The 16,755-nt window shown below is 45.3% G+C and overlaps 1 protein-coding gene across 2 annotated transcripts in view; it reads left to right on the forward strand.

The window, feature by feature from the left end:
* The window catches only part of Glt1d1 (glycosyltransferase 1 domain containing 1), a 71,927-nt gene extending 69,210 nt beyond the window's left edge, over positions 1–2,717 (forward strand). For both annotated transcript variants that reach the window (XM_028870207.2, XM_037198266.1), the window contains exon 12: positions 873–2,717. In XM_028870207.2, coding sequence (XP_028726040.1) covers positions 873–1,034 — 162 coding nt within the window. In that variant the 3' untranslated portion in view covers positions 1,035–2,717. The remainder of the gene's footprint in view (positions 1–872) is intronic.
* Positions 2,718–16,755: the final 14,038 nt, after the last annotated feature.

Below are 16,755 nucleotides of genomic sequence, written 5' to 3' on the forward strand. Positions count from 1 at the left end.
ACTGCACCCCTTCCTTCAGCTCTTACAATCTTAACACCCCACACAGTGTTCCCAGAGCCTGGAAGGTGTGATAAACACGTCCCGTCCGAGGGTGAGTCACTTATCCTTAGCGCTTTTGACCATGAGTGAGTCTCTGTGTTACCACCTCCCACTGCAGAAATAGGCTTAAGAGATAATTCTTGTTGGACTAGGTAGGGAAGACTGGAGAGAGACATGATTGACAGTTCTAGGGTTTTCCCTGGGCGTTCACGGCAGGTGTTTATGGGCACAAATTTGTATAGATGTGTGTGTGTGTGTGTGTGTGTGTGTGTGTTTGCATGCATGTTGCTTCTTGTAGTTACTGGTCACTGCAAAACTGCCAGAGCAGTGTAAGCATATGGTCATGGATATGGCATATGCATGTGTATGTCTGTGTGTATACACATATTTGTGTCTCTGTCCACACACACACACACACACACACACACACGCACACAAACACACAAACATTTTTATTTGTGTGTGTATGGGTGTGGGGGTGATCATGCCACAGCACACGCATGGAGACCAAATGACAACGTATGGCAGTCGGTTCTCTCTTTCCACCATGTGGGTCCTGGGGATTGAACTCGGGTTGTTAAGCTTGGTGGCAAGCGCCTTTACCTACTGAGCCATCCCTCCAGCCCGACCTATACAGTGTTTCTTAATCCCAGTGCTTGTACTGCTCTGGTCCTGCACTGAAGTATTGTTTCTCTAGGCTGTGAGTCTGACAGAGGGGATGGAGTGGCGGCGGATGGCCAGGAACTGGTGCAGACATAGGCTTTCAGACGGGTCCTCGGGTTCCCCTCCTCTCGTCACTCATGTGTGTTTCTCATCCACTTCCTGTCTTTCAGGAGTTCATTCAATTGGCAAAGAGACTGGTTAGCAATCCTGCACTGGAGAAGGAAATCGTGACCAACGGAAGGGAGTACGTGAGGACGCACCATTCCTGGCAGGTGGAAAGAGACACCTACCAGCGCCTCATCCGGAAGCTGGAGGCCAGCTTGGAGGATTAAATGATGGAAGTCTGTGCTCACCACATCTGTCCCAACAACCATCCGGTGCTCAGCTCTGGGTAGATGCCAAAAGATGGGACTTAGCCCTGGACCACTGGAATCCTAGAGTCCCCGGGAACATATCCACCCCCAACTCTCCTGTGTGGCAAACACAGTCCCAAAAGTACTTACAGCTTCATTTTCTGGATGGGCTTATGGCTCACTCCTGAAAGTGCTTAGGACTCAGTCCCAGAAGTGTTTGCAGCTCTGTGCAGGTGATGGGGGTGCATCTCAGGGGCCTCTGGGGAAGTGTTCCAAGAACTGCCTTTACAACTTACGGGAGTGAATTATTAAGCAACCACAGTGCAGACCCTTCTCCTGCCTTCGGGGTGAGCCTGACTATCCTTACCAGTTCACAAAGAAGAAACAGAAAGGCCAGACTGTCAACAGATCTTGACCTGCGGCCCATCACGGGGTGTGGGGCAGGTGGGGGCCCAGGCTGCGGCTGGCATGCTTATTAAAGCCCTGGAGAGGCTGTGAATGGGTTGTGTCAGAACACATCGCTCCTCACTGGTGCACCTGAGGGATGCTTTCCCAAAGAAGCCAGGTTGCCCTGCAGGTCCTGCCCACCTGTATCATGTCACAGGGAGCCTGGAAGATGATTGGATGGCCCCCATGGTGGAGGCTAGGACCTTGAATTCAGTGTGGCCATTCTTCCCTCTTAATTGCTAGGGAACTGAGGGCAAGCGCTGACTAAGTCACAAGACTCCGGACAACGGTGGCACCCGAGACTGTGACAGGAGGTCGCTGGGGTATGGGGAGGTCAACCTGGGGGGTCGGTAGGATCTCCCCACACCAGAACACCGTGCTTCCTGTGCCCTCTTGCTGAATTCCAGCAAGGCTGTGCTGCTTACTGTAAGCAGGACATGGAATGGCCGCCTGTGCTAAAGCAAACAGCTTGGAGGAGGAGAGAAGGAAAACGCAGCCGAGAGCCACACATGCAAAGAAAGTGTCAGGCTCTGGAGGGAATGGAAGAGGACTCAGCACCCATGTCGTCCCTGCTCCAACTTTGAAGGCACATCCTGGGCCTTTTGCTTTTCTACAAAAACATAGAAAGAAAAAAAAGAAAAAGAAAGGAAGAAAGAAAAAGACAGACAGAAAGAAAGAAACACTGTCAGCAACATCTCTTTTTAAGAGAAGCGGGCTAGAAGGAAGTCAACTGTGTAAGTCAGTACTTCAGGGATAAGAACAGAGCACCATTCCATAGGGTATCATTCGGCTTCCCATTTCCGTACCTCAGATCCAGCACAGCCACTTTCATGAAGGCTCCAGCCGAGGCAGCAGCAATCCCACAGTCCTTGAGCTCCTAGCATCTGGAGGCCGGCTGAGCCATGTGCCCATTTCCTTAACCCCTGGCTTGAGCTGGGGTCTTACCTCTCTGGGTACAAGGAGAGGGAGGGAGTAGTGAAGACTGAATCCTGAGGAGGTTCCTCTGAGCCCAGAGTTCAAACCCACCTCGGGAGAGGTATGCAGAGATCAGGTGTCATTGTTTACAAAGTGGGATGCTCTGGAATGCATGCCTCTCCTTGGCCTGGTGATGACATCACTGCCCGAGCCCCACATTGCCAGTGTCACATCTTCTGCAATGTGCACTTTGGGGGAGGGAGGGTTCTTAATTAATAAAGCGTGCCACCATCAGCCATACAGAAACAGCCGCTGTTTTTTTTTTTTTTTTTTTTTCATCCCAGGAGCACCTCTTGTGGTCCCCAAGACAACAAATACGATACTTGAGAGTCTGATCAGAGGGCTTTGACATGGTCTTAGACGAAAGTGTGATACTTTCCCCTTTCTGTAACAGGCACTGTAGTAAGCGGTAAAGAGAGGTTTATGCAGGCTCACATGTTGGAGTTTCTAATCCACTCCTGGTTGGCTCTATTGCTCTGGGCCTGTGGCGAAGAAGCCTCTTGACGGGCATGATTGGCAGAGCAAACCTGCTCCCTTCACAGCTGGGAAATCAAAGGGAAAGGAGAGGCAGTGGTCCTAGAACCCTACTCAAGGCTGATAATGACCTCAAGACCACATAGTAGGTCCTATCTTTTGAGGATCCCACCTCCTCAAACATTGCAGCCGTCCTTTCAAGGGGGCGTGTGGGGTGGCCTGCTGCAGGCCTGTGTGTGGGAGACATGCTCACCACACAGGCCCGGGAGGGAGGTTTGCAAATGTTGGAGCGCTTAGCGGGCACTTTGTACCGCTGGGCTCTTGTGAGCCTTATCCCTACTTCCCAGCACTCATGACAGTTCCATCATGTCAGCCCCTTTCCGTATCCGTTCTCTTTCTAGTCACCACAACAGAATCCCTAACAGAGGCAACAGAAGGTGAGACAGGTTTCCTTTGGCTCATCTGCCGGGCCATTCAGTCTGCCCTGGAGGCTGTGGTGACTCTGTGCGGCAGTGGGGGCTTTGACCTAGCTTGTTCACATTTTGGCTGATCGGAGAGCTGGGGTAGGAAGCTATGCCAGACCACTATCTTCTTTGAAGGCATGCTTCCAATGGCTCCCTCCATTGGCCAAGACTCCAACCCCAAGGTTCTACAGCCTCTCCAGAAAGCGCCATCAGCTGGGTTGCCCAACATAAGAGCCATTGTGGATAGCTTCTCATTTAACTGCAATACTCCCCAACCTCCATTCTGTCAACCCCAGCACTTCCCACCTCTTTCTCAACATTTGCAACTCTGCTTTACAGTCCAAACAACACATTATTTACTTATTTAGATTTACTCTTTTGAGTGAGAATTATCTTCATTATTTATTCATTTACAAGAAATAATCAAGAATAGGAATCATCCCTTATATACAACACACATTAGATCCCATATGGCTCTGCCAAGCCCTCTAGCACAAGGCAATGATGAAATTGATCAGTTATTGATAGGAAATGTGCTGGGGGCCCATAAAAATCTTGGGGAAGGAGAGGGCTTGTGTGACTGCTCAGTTTCAGGGTCTTCTTGAGACTTGTGAATTGCTTGCTTCTTGGTAGACTGTTTCCACTCAGAGGAAATTGCTATTTAATAGCCATATATGTCTATAAACACAGTGCTCTGGTGTCCTAGACAGAAGATCACTAGGGCTTACTGGCCACCACACTGGCTCTGGGCTCTCAGTAAGAGACTGTTTCAAAGAAATAATGCAGGGGCTGGAAAGATGGTTGAGTGGTAAATAGTATCGACTGTTCTTCTATAGGTCCTGGGTTCAATTCCCAGCACACACACACAGGTATGTACACAACACACACACACACACACACACACACACACACACACACACACTCCATAAAATCCACAAATGAGTAGTGGTTTAAACAACAGGGAAATTAATTCTCTCCCTCTCAAATAACAAGACTCCCTTGGGGATTCCAGTTTTCTATGGGTTAAGAGACCCACACTTTTTCCATCTGACTCTTCCTTCCCCCCTCACCAAGGGGGAGGTGGCCATTACTAGCTCATGGTATGAAGAGGCTGCCTATGTTCTTCCATTATGCCCGAATTCTAGGCAAGAACAAAAATACCTATCCTTCTCTTCAAGGTAATTCTTACTTTGGGTTCTATCCCATAGCCACATATAGCTGCAAGGGATGCTGAGATATACTAACTCCTGGGTCCAGTGGAAAAGTTGGAATCTAACTGGGGAAGAATAAGGTGGCCCTGCTGTAGTAGCAGCCATTGAGATACAGTGAATTGAGATCCTGGTTGTGGCTACAGGCAGCCTGCTTTGCATAATCGCTGAATAACTTTTAATGTCAAGAACAGTGTTTTTCTGGGCTTTAATTTAGCCTCTTAAGGTCACCACTCACCTTTTCTCCATCAGATGATCATTTATCGTCCAAGTTCTCTGCCAGCGCATCCTATCGATCAGCACCTCAGACTTTGCCGTTCCTAAATTAAAAACTCAGTGTAAGAGAGAATGAGACTTTTCGTGGCATGAAATGTCCCCTTGCTTCAGGTGAAGCATGGCCACAGGAAACAATAAATGAGATGTATTGATTACAAATACACACAGGCTCCTTCTGAAAGACCTCACAACAGTGTAGAAAGAGTCAGTGCTTTGTTATATGTGTTGGAGGGTTCTAGGACATTGAGATCTTTTCCAAAGAGATCTACCAGCCAATGTTTACTAAAGTCACTCTTATAGATTTTAAAAAAATGAGATGCATGGAGCTGGACAGATAGCTCATCAGTTAAGAGCCTTGGCTGCTCTTGTAGAGGACCCAGGTTTGATTCCCAGCACTTACATGGTGGCTCACAACTGTCTATAACTATAGTTCAGGAGATCTAACATCTGACTTCCTAGGGCACAGTCATACATGCAGGGAAAATACCCATACACATAATATAATTCTTAAAAAGTTATTTTTAATGAGATGCATGGGGCTGGGAAGATGGCTTGGGAGTGAAGGTCATGTAAGGAACTCTTACAGAAGAGTTGAGTTCATTCCCAGCACCCATATCCAGCAGCTTACAACCACTTGTAACTTTAGGGATTGATGCCCTCTTCTGGCCCCTGGGGACCACACACACACACACACACACACACACACACACACACACACACTGAAGTGCAACTTGCATAGTATAAGGACCATAGCCTGTTGAGAATATTATGGCAGGAATTCTGACAAATGAGTGTTAAATATAAGATTGGAATTCTTCTCTGGGCAGACCTCATAGGCTATCCTACTGTGTTACTGTATCCGTGAAAACAAAGGTTTACTTTTGAGGGCAGGATAATACATCAACATTAACCTGGGTACTTTTGCATCTGTGTACCCTCACACCTGAGTGTGGTTCACTGTGAAAAATTCAAATGCACAAGTTTTCGAAAGTTGAGAGCTGAAACGAGCAGCGTCCACTCTGATACCAGAGTCAGTTTCTATTTTTTTTAAAATTAATTTTATTACTTTTATTTATGTGTATGTGTGTGGGTATGTGCGTGAGTGTGCATTGCCTGTTGTGGCCAGAAGAGGGCGTCAGGTTCTTTGGAGCTGGAGTTCCAGGGGGTTGTGTGCACCCAGTGTGGGTGCTGAGAACTCAACCTAGGTCTTTTGCAAAAGCTGCACATGCTCTTCATCACTGAGCTGGGCTGTCTCTCCAGCCCCTGGAGTCGGGTTCCCGACTTTGGACTTCAGAAGAGGCTTTTGAATGTCAGCGGAAAGAGTAGCTATCCTGAACACCAAAGTCTGAGTGGCAAAGTAGGGCTGTGGGGAAGAAAGCTTTCGGCCTTCAAATGCAAGGTCTGGATGTGTCTCAGAAGCTGTCTGGAAGGCCTCAGGCATATCTGTGTTTTAATTGTCAGAATGGAGAGAAGGGAAACTGTGTGTGTGTGTGTGTGTGTGTGTGTGTGTGTGTGTGTGTGTGTGCGCGTGCGTGCGCGAACGCACGTGTATTATAAGACAAAGGGTTTTCTCTTTCTTACACATGAAAAGGTGGCTGGAGAAATTCACTCGCATACACTACCTTCAAATTGTCCTTGCTTGAGGTAATTTGAAAATAACCTAAGAATTTTGTAAATGAAAAAAAAAAAAACCTCCTGATTTTCATTAGAGAAAATGTTACAGCAAAAGCAGATTCTTGCCCCCCTGGGCCCCCATATAGAGGTAAGAGGCAGGATTCCATGTTCCTGCCATGCTTTTCTTTATCGTCTTCACACATCATCATCATGCATGTGCAGGCTGGGCATGATGTATCCTCCGGGCCTGTTGACTCACTGCCAGGCTGGGCCATTTGTCTCACCCACTACCCCCAATCAAAGGGTGAACAGTATGTCACACATAAAATTCCAGATTCTGGAATGGAGGAGATGGCTCAGTGGTTAAGAATGTGTGCTGCTTTTGCAGAGGACACCACTTGGGTGCCCAGCCCTCACATCAGGTGGTTCACAACCTCCTTTAACTCCAGCTCCAGAGTACCTGGCATCCTTCTCTGGCCTCCAGGGTACTAGTACTCATGTACACACAGAGAGACACATAAATTTAAAAAAAAAAATCTTTAAAACATTCCAAGAGGTATCAACATGTCATGCAAATGAAATGACTTGAGGTTTTTGCCTCACACATGAAGGAGGAAGCCAGTGGGAAATTCAGCAAATTCAAATACAGGTTCAAGACATGAAAGTCCCTGTCTTAGTCACCCTTCTATTGCTGTGAGGACACCAACTTATATAGAGAGGTTATTGGGGCTATAGTTTCTGAGGGTTGGTCCATAGCCATTATAGTAAGGAGCATGGCAGCATTCATAGAGGCATGCTGCTGGAGCAGTAGCTGAGAACTTGGATCTGATCTGATCCACAAGTAGTCAGCAGGATCTAATCTGATCCACAAGTAGTCAGCAGAGGAAGGGAAGAGAGAGAGGGAGAGAGGGGGGAGAGAGACAGAGAGAGAGACAGAGAGAGAGAGAGGTATTAAAAGCTTACCCAGGCCTAGGAGTTGGGGATCTATACATTTAATCGCAAGACTTAAGAGGCAGAGACAGGCTAGCCTGGTCTATACACAATGAGTTCTAGGATAGCCAGGGCTACATAGTAAGCATACTGAGACCCTATCTCAAAATAGATAGATAGACAGACAGATACATATATACATACATAGATGATAGATAGATACAGATACATAGATAGATAGATAATAGATACATACATAGATACATAGATGATAGATAGATGATAGATAGATAGATAGATAGATAGATAGATAGATAGATAGATAGACAGACAGACAGACAGACAGATAGATAGATAGATAGACAGATAGACAGACAGGGATTTCCATTTCTTAGATCTGGCAGTTCCTTCCAGTCTTATGCCTTGGCTCCCCATTACACCACCATCTTATCCCTAGAATAATTTACCTTTGTTGTTTCAGCCAGTTTGGGCTGGACTGTGGTGAGAGAGGCTAGCAGGCATGCCCAACCTCTGGGCTGCACAGAGCCAAGGATGGCTACCAGTGCAGCCGAACCCCAGATCACAAAGTTACTCAAAATATCTTGAGATTTCTTTTTCTTTCTGTGACTTGATTGTACGATTCTTGAGTATGAATTTTGTAGATGATGACGTGATGTGGAAATGTCAAAGGTTGGACACACTTGGTAGTAACTCAGTTGGGACAAGCTAGGCCATGAGAGTTGTAAAGTGCACTAGTATGACACAATCAGGTCACAGGTGATAGCTCTCCACTTGAGTTCCATCAAGCATGGAGCTTGACGAACTACATCAGGTCTCTAGGCTATGGCCTGACCATTGGCCCAGACTGTGTCCTGGACAGCAACTCAGCCAACTCATACAGCTTTCTCATCCTTGGTGAGACCTCTGTGCTTTAGACCTCACATGGTCCAAGACCTGTGAGAATGAGTTCTTGGTCATGGGGGAAGAATGCTATTTGCACATGGATGTCAAGTACTACTCTCTCTTTCTTTGTCAACATAAGTGAGGCTTTGCTCAGAGAGGCAGTGTGCCTAAATAACAATGCTGTGTATCTCTAGTCTGAGTTTCAAATAGAATCCCCTAGAATGACACTAGGAGAGACAGGAGGCATTCGTTTTTTGCCAGACAGAATTCAGGTGTGATGGCTGGTACTCCAGCAGCCACCTTGCAGGCATTAGGGCAGAGAGGTGATGGTTGGGATGTTCTCATAGACAGGTGATTTAGTGGTATATTTCCATGGCTGCTATAACCTTTCTGCTTCCAGGGAAAAGAAATTCGTTCTCATGTAATTTTTTTTTAGTTGTCTTAGAGACATTTGAGCATACCTAATAGCAAATGGAATAATACAACACTGTGTCCATGTAACTGTCACTCATCACCCACAAATGCCTGTCAGTCATAGCCCCATGGGAACAAGCGGCCCATCAATACTAAGGAGGGTGTTGTAAAAAGATTTCTTACATAGATGTGACTGCAGATAGGAAAGTCACAGCCAATTTCACGTGTCTAGTGTGGGGGAAACATGTACCTTCCACAGACCTGAAGACATAGCAGGGATGTGGATTGCCTGGAGGGGAGCTATGTGCAGGGGGCCCTTCATAGGAGCTGCAGCTTTTTCATATAGTGTGTGTGTGTGTGTGTGTGTGTGTGTGTGTGTGTGTGTGTGTGTGTATGCATGTGCAAGCATGCACAAGTCCTCTGGCTCCATGCAGAGACTCGCCCTCTCCTTCCCCATCCTGTTCTCTTTCTAGGCCACCACCAGTGAGACCTACTCAGAAGGCACAGCAAAGCAAGGCAGGTCCATCTGTGCTGGGAGCTCGTATGGGCAAATTGTGGGGTAGAAAGAGGGCTGTGTGAGCCTGGAATGAATGGAAGTCTTTCAGTTTAATTTATCCCTAAGACTCCCATGACTGGTGATGACATTTCTGGTGACTCCGAACAACAGACACTATCTGCTCACAGTCCTGGCAGTCAAGGCCTGGGATGAAGGTGCAGGCAGGGCTGTGTTCCATCCCAGGCTCTCGGGGAGGATATTCCAACCTCAGTCAGGTCATAGTGGCACAGGGCAATCCCTGGCGTGTGGCCCCGTTGTTCTGATATCTATCCCTGGCATCTTTCTCTGTGTGTCCCTGACTTGCCTATCCCTCTATCTGACAAGGACCTGTGTTGGGGTCCACCCTGCTCCAGGAGGATGCCACCTATGTGGCTTGTAGATATCTCCTTCCTAAATGTCACTGTGCACTGAAGTTTGGGACATGCATTTTGGGGACCATAGTTCAAGGCAGCTCCCATAATTTGTTAGTTGAGTTAATACTGTCTTTTCATGCGTCCATCAGACCCTGGATGTTTACAGGCCACATCAATGAACACAAGATCCAGGATTTTCTGCCATTTTGTGTACATGGAATACTGAATAAAATCTCAGGGGTTGTGGGGACAGGGACTTGTGGGCAGCAGGTGACATGGTATCCTTAATCCTAACAGACTAAGCTAAAACATTCACTTTCTGCCCTGTGGGACCAGAAGGGACATCACAGATGGATTTGTCCCCATGGCTTCCATGACAGATGGCCAGAACTTTAACAAATCAATATAATACTAAGGGTGTGAACATCACCAGCTCCCATGACCTCATGGGCTGTAATTTCCAATTTGGGGTGAATCACACATCAGAGCACAAGGCAGTGACTCTCCAAAGTAACACTGTGCCACTGACATGTTCCTGCTGTCAGTACGGTTGCAGGAATACACTGTACATATAGTATATATAGAGAAAATAGATGGACATTTAAATATTTATCTAAGTATATGTATAAATCTATATTTAATGCATACACTTATAGAATTTATAATGCAGAATTATAATGCAGAATTTATCTCAGCTTCCAAACTCATAACTATTTAACTGATATTTATAAAGTTGTAAACGATGGTTTTAAAATGCATAGCATAAATAGCAAAAAAAATAATGAAGGTAATAAAGACTTAAGCACATATATGTATAACCCAATCCACCCATCCTCAGAAGCCTTAAAAATATGAATTGTCTTCTGCCTAGCCATTTTGCTTGTAGGGACTTACCCAAAGGATGCAATCAGAGATGATTAGAGAGATTGATGGCCCCATCGCGATGTCAACTACAATGGTAGGAGATTTCCAACAATGCACATGGTCAGAAATAGATTCCTTAATTAAGCAATTGTGTGTTTATAAAATTGGATTGTGTGCAGCCTTTTTTTACTGTGTTATAAATGGCATTACCCAAAAAGGAGAAACATCACCAGGGTGTGTATGTGTGTGTGTGTGTGGTGGGACTGTCTCACGGTACATGACATTTTCTGCCCACGGATTAGAACTCACAGGGCCACCCTGGTTATGTAGGTGATGAGGCGTGGGATGGGGGGGGGTGTCTTAATTTCTTAAATATAGGCTTTTGAAATGAGGATATGTCAAGACCAGCTCTGGGTTTGATGAATAGATTTTTGACTTAAAAAATAAGATGGAAAAACCAAGAAGCGAGATTTCTGGCATCAACCTTAGGCCTCCACATACAGGTACATGTACATTCCAACATGCATCCATGGGAATGCATATACACATTCCAACAGGCATACACATGGGCAGGCATGCCATACACAGAAACACACAAAGAAAACAAGTTATATTAAGAAGAATAAGGAAATAACTGAGTGTGGTGGTACATTCCTGCTCTCCTAGCATATAGGATTATAAGTTCCTGACCTGCCTGGGCTAAGTAGCAAGACTCTGCCTCAAAAACAAACAAAAGCTGGGTGTAATGGTACACACCTTCCATCCTAGCACTAGGAAGGCAGAGATGGGAGAATTTCTGTGAGTTCGAGGCCAGCCTGGCCTATACAAATCAAGTTCTAGGACAGCCAGGGCTACACAGGGAAACACTGTCTTGAAAACCAAAACTAACACAAACCAAAAAACAAACAAAAAAACCCACAAATAATGAGCAGATAACAATAATAATAACAACAACAAATAAAAGAAGATAAATCTAGAAAAATAGTCACTAAGTGCCTATTGTCTTATTCCTCAGTGACTTTGACCCAAGGACACATGCCATTTATGGGATGAAGAAGCTGTAGGCATGGAAATGGAATACGACACCTACTTTGTAGGGGCCTCACTAGAGACAGTCTCTTCCCAGAGGTCTTGAGATCTTCACGGGAATTTAAAATTGAGTTTCCTTCGAGAATTTCATGGGTGGGACTAGGATGTAGCTCACTTTATAGGGTGCTTGCCTGGCACCCACATGGGTTTGATCCAAGCAGAAGCCCAGGCCCTCATTTCATAATAAGAGCCCTGGAGATTCAGAGTCTTGAAAGGAAGGCAATTTATTTTATATCCTTACAAAGTCCGCAGGAACTCTGGGGTAGACTGAGGCAGAGAACAGACTTTGTAACCCTAAGGCAGGCTGCTTCCTCTCTGTCCTCATTAGCTGAGTAACAAGGGTGGTACAACCCAGCATCAACTGAGTCTTTATCTTCCCCTCTCTTGCTCATTTATCCTTTTCCCCCCATCAACAAAAGCCCTGTGTCAGTCTCTCTACCTCTCTCGTACATCCTGTTTATTTTAAAACTTAACAGGTGTTCCAGTGCTGGGAGGGGAAGTGGATGCAAGTCCCCAACCCTAACCAAGAAGCTCTCTCCAATTGACACTCACTTGCAAAGGAAAACATAGTTTTCTCCAATGGAGTCTCACTTGGTATATAAATCACCCGTAAGAGCAGGCCACATGCCAGGCACTAGATGGCTGACACATAATGGACTCAGTGATACTTTCATAGACTTTTGGTCTCATATTGCTTTGTTTTGGCCTTTTTTGTCTTCCTGGTCTTTTGCTTGTAGTTTGTGTGGGGGGAGTGTGTGGGGGTGGGAGGGTGGACTAACTGAGGTTGTGTTGGGTTAGCTGGCTTCCCAGGATCCCAATGTTTTTTTTTTTTTTTTTGTCTGTAGCTAGACTAAGACAACTCAAGGTACATTTAATTTAAAATGAACCTTTTGATTTTATTTTTTACAGATTCCCCAACACCATACATAATCAGACATTGTGGCACCTGACTGTAACCCTAGCACTGAGGAAGCAGAGGCGGAAGGATCATGAGTTTAAGATTATCCTTGGCTACATGAGTTCCAGGCCAGCCTGAGCTATGCGAGACCTGTCTCAAACAGTAACAATAATTACACAAAAAGCAATAAAATTCCAGTAGCTTCTGGCTAAAGCCCGACCTTGGTCTTCTAGGATGTAGTTAATAAAATGGTGACAGTGCAGGAGTTGAGTCTGAAAGCTGAACACACCTCAGATACAGCAGCCTGAGATAATCGACTCACTCATTTCATGCCAGATGAGTACATGGCTTTAATCTTGAGGGAAATATAGAGCCAAGTCCCACTCAAATGTGGTGTGGGCCATTCTTAGACCAGCTGAAATCAGTGTCTCCATGGCTGATCAACACAGGAAGTGTGACATGGAGTCCTGACAGTTGGTAGCAAGCATGTTCAATAGGTTAACTGCAGACATTTAAGGTGCCAGCTTCAATCCGAGGTCAACCAGAGCGATGTAAAGTCTTGGTGGGCAGCTCAGGAGTTACTAACCACATATAGGTGATTTTCAATCTCTGGAGGCTAACGTTGTCTTTTTCTTCCCTTGCAATGTTAGCTATCGGGATGTAAAACTCTCTAAGCGGAGGCTTCATCTCTCTTGCTGGAAGGTGATCGTGGGGAACTCAGCTGGAAAGAGAAAAATAGCTCTCTTTCTGTATGAGTGGTTTATAATCCAAGCTAATGCCAAGCTGTGTAATTAATAGCTCATTATAATTGGAAGTGAGAGTGTAATCCATCTTGCACATTCTTGTCTCTCCACCCATTGCTGCGTCTCTGCTGGTGAGTGGTGAAGCCCGAAGACAAGGCTGTATTTTGGAGAAAATCTTTTGGCTAATCTTTGTCATTCTTCACATTTCCATGAAAAAAGAGAGAAAGAAATAGTTTATAATGGGTTTGTCACAGTTGATGGGGGCTTCCATGTGGAAATCAACTGTTTAATGTCTCAGCAGGAGCTGAGGAGTTTTCATTAAGTTGTCTGGTACAATTTCATCATGGTGGGAGCAGTTCTCTTTCCTAGGTTCTTTTGGGTTGGACAGAAAATCTTCAGAAAATCAACAGCTTTGAGTGGCTGGTGCATGGGTCTTGGAGGATGCTCCCAAGATCCACTCTCTATAAATTTGCATCTAATTGTCTCCTGGGTTTGTCTTTCTCATGGTTGGTGGTATCGTAGTTACTTTTCTATTGCTGTGAAGAGACACCAGGACCATGGCAACTCTTATAAAGGAAAGCATTTAATTGGGGCTTGTTTACAGTTTCAGAGATTAGTTCATTATCACCATGGTGGGGAGTGTGGCAGCACACAGGCAGGCAGGCAGGCATGCAGACATGCAGGCATGCAGGCAGACAGACAGGCAGGCAGGCAGGCAGACAGGCAGCAGGCAGGCAGGCAGGTAGGCATAGCATGAGAGCCTGGCTATTATACTTGTTGTTGCATTCATGTACTCATAGCAGCTGTGGTTATCTGCTCAGAATCAAGTCAGTCAATATTCTGACTGGCATACAAGGAGGTGGGGTAAAGGTGCTTTCCAAGGCCAACCCTTTACTGGTGGACCTATTGGCAGTTGGTAGTTACCAGGGGAGAGAGAATCACTCTTTATTGAGGGTATGGCCACTGGCAGGCTTCCCACTCTCCAGTGGGGGGTGGGGGGGCATACACACATGCACATATGTGTGTGCAACACCAATTGGACTTAGAAGGTTATAAAAATGTATTTTTATTATTTTTTAATTTAAATAACTTTTTTTCATTATAAAACAGTATGTTTTAATTTGAGAAGGAGTGCTCTTGGGGGAGGAACATGGAGAGTAGGGGTGAATGTTATCATATTATATGCATATGTATATGTGCATATATTATACATAAACTCATAAGAGGATAAAATTTTTAAATTTTTTTAAAGGTAGCAGCTCTCTTTGTTGGACTGGGTTCTAGTGGACAGAGTCAGTCTATTCAGCAGTCAACAAGTACATCAGACAATTTCAATGGTGGCTTAGTGTGGAAGAGAAGATGAACAGATCTGAGGAGTGCCTGGAGATGGACATAAAGAGACTGATACTCAGATCTTGGGTGATGGGAGGTGTTAGTGAGGAAAGACATCTGCACTGATACAGGACTCTCCAAAAAAACATGGTTCACAAATATCAGGTGACCATGGTGCCCAAATTGAGAAAAGTGTGAATGCAGAAGCCCTGTGGTGGAAAGGGGCCAGGGTATGGGAGGAATGGCATTCAACTGCTACTGAAGTTCAGGGGTAGGACATGAGCTCAGACTGAAGTCATAGAGTCTCAATTCAGGGGTGCACTGAGCTCAGGCATTCACTCCCAGTGTAAGGGACTGCTGTTGGGTCATATCAATCAGGAGAGTGGCAGAATCACGTTCTTCCACTGTGAAGGAAGTGGTGGAGGGCCAGCTGGGCACAGTGGTGGGCTGTTTAGAGTTGTGGAGGGGAATTCAGTGAAGACAGACAGATTCTGGATGCATTTGGAGGTGGAGCAGGTAGGACATGTTAAGTCAGGTATGGAACACAACATAGAAAATGAGCCTTGAGGTTTTGTAAGATAAGTAGCTGAATGGGGGTGGGGAAGTACTGTTGTCAAAGATTGAGGTGTAAAGAACATTTCCAAAGTCTCTTCTTCATTCTCAGGCACAAGTAGTATCAAATAATTAATATTGCTTGTCAGCTTGACAGGATCTAAAATTACTAAGGAGACAAATATCTGAGCATGTCTATGAGAAAGTTTCTAGTCTGAACTGATGAAGGAATACCCACCCTGAATGTGGGCAGTATCAGTGCATTGGGTGGAGTCCTGAACTGAATAAAAAGGAGAAAGAAAGGGAGCTGAGCACCAGCACCTATTTTTTTTTCTGATGATGGATGTCACGTGGCCAGCTGCCTCATGCTCCTGCAGCCATGCCTTCCCACCATGACAGACTGTAGCCCTTCAAACAAGCTCATTTCACCTTAAGTTGCTTCTTGTCAAGTATTTTGTCATAGTACTTAGATAAGTGACTAATAATACAGATGACAACTGCTCAGGTCTGCTTTGGTGGCTTCCCTTGCAGCTAGGTGTGAGTAGGTGATCAAGTTCTGGGCAGATCAGGGTAAGACCTCTTTGAAGGAGCTTCTAGGAAGCTCTGACTCAATTGACAGAGGCTGAGTTCTTTTCTCTGCCTTCTCCCTGTTGCTTGGAATGACCATGTGATTGCTTCAGAGGTCATCCTACAACCATGAGTGAGAAGTGACTTAGGTGTCTGAAGACTATTATTAAGTCATGATAGCAGAGCAAAGCTCATTTTGTTCATGTGACTGTCATTCTGAGATTTCTGTTCTATGCAGTTGACATTGTTCTGGAGGTGAGAGATGATGGTAGGAAAGAGGCTAATCATCTGTGTGCCTAAGGAAGAGTCAGACAGCCTTCTAAATGTCACTGTAGCATTGTCAAATGGGTCTCCCCACAGACATATAGAGATCATTAATGAATTATTTATCCCTGTGCTGCATATAAGAAATAAGTCTTTCCTATGCCCTGCAAGAAAATCAATTTCCTTATTAGCTTTCTGAAATTGGAGAATAGAAACTGGACACAGTGCTCTAAGCAAACATGTTTTACCATCCTGGCTGTTATAAATCAGCCAACTACCTTTTCTGCATATGCCCAGGGATTGGGCAATCTCTTTTAGGCAGAACTGGGCAGAATTCAAGTCAGAGAACAAGAGCAAAAGACCCAGTGGAAAAATAAGAGGACTCCTAGAGAGCCCTCCTTGCAGGCTTCAGAAAAAATTTCCACTTCTCTAGAGATACAGGTGGGCATCAATTAAGTGTAAAGGTGTGTTCACATGTAACTAGATTTGCAGGGGCTTTAGGGAGAAGAAAAACAATGCAGTATCTAGAGTGTCACATGACAATCTTTTTCTTGTGTGATATCATCTCTCTAGACCAAAGGGTGTTTGCTGCTCAAACTTAATCCATTCTAGCCTTAGTAGACATTCAGTGGGGTTGTCTGAACCATTTCTAAACACTCATACCATACACAGAGAAGTCCCTGCTGTCGCTGGTGTCTGGGGAGACTAAAGTAAGATGCAATAATTACTCTAACATAGAGATCCACTGAAGTGTGTGCATGCAAGCTGGCCCATGCA

The sequence above is a fragment of the Peromyscus leucopus genome, chromosome 23, assembly GCF_004664715.2.
Source record: "Peromyscus leucopus breed LL Stock chromosome 23, UCI_PerLeu_2.1, whole genome shotgun sequence".
Classification (NCBI taxonomy): Eukaryota; Metazoa; Chordata; class Mammalia; order Rodentia; family Cricetidae; genus Peromyscus; species Peromyscus leucopus.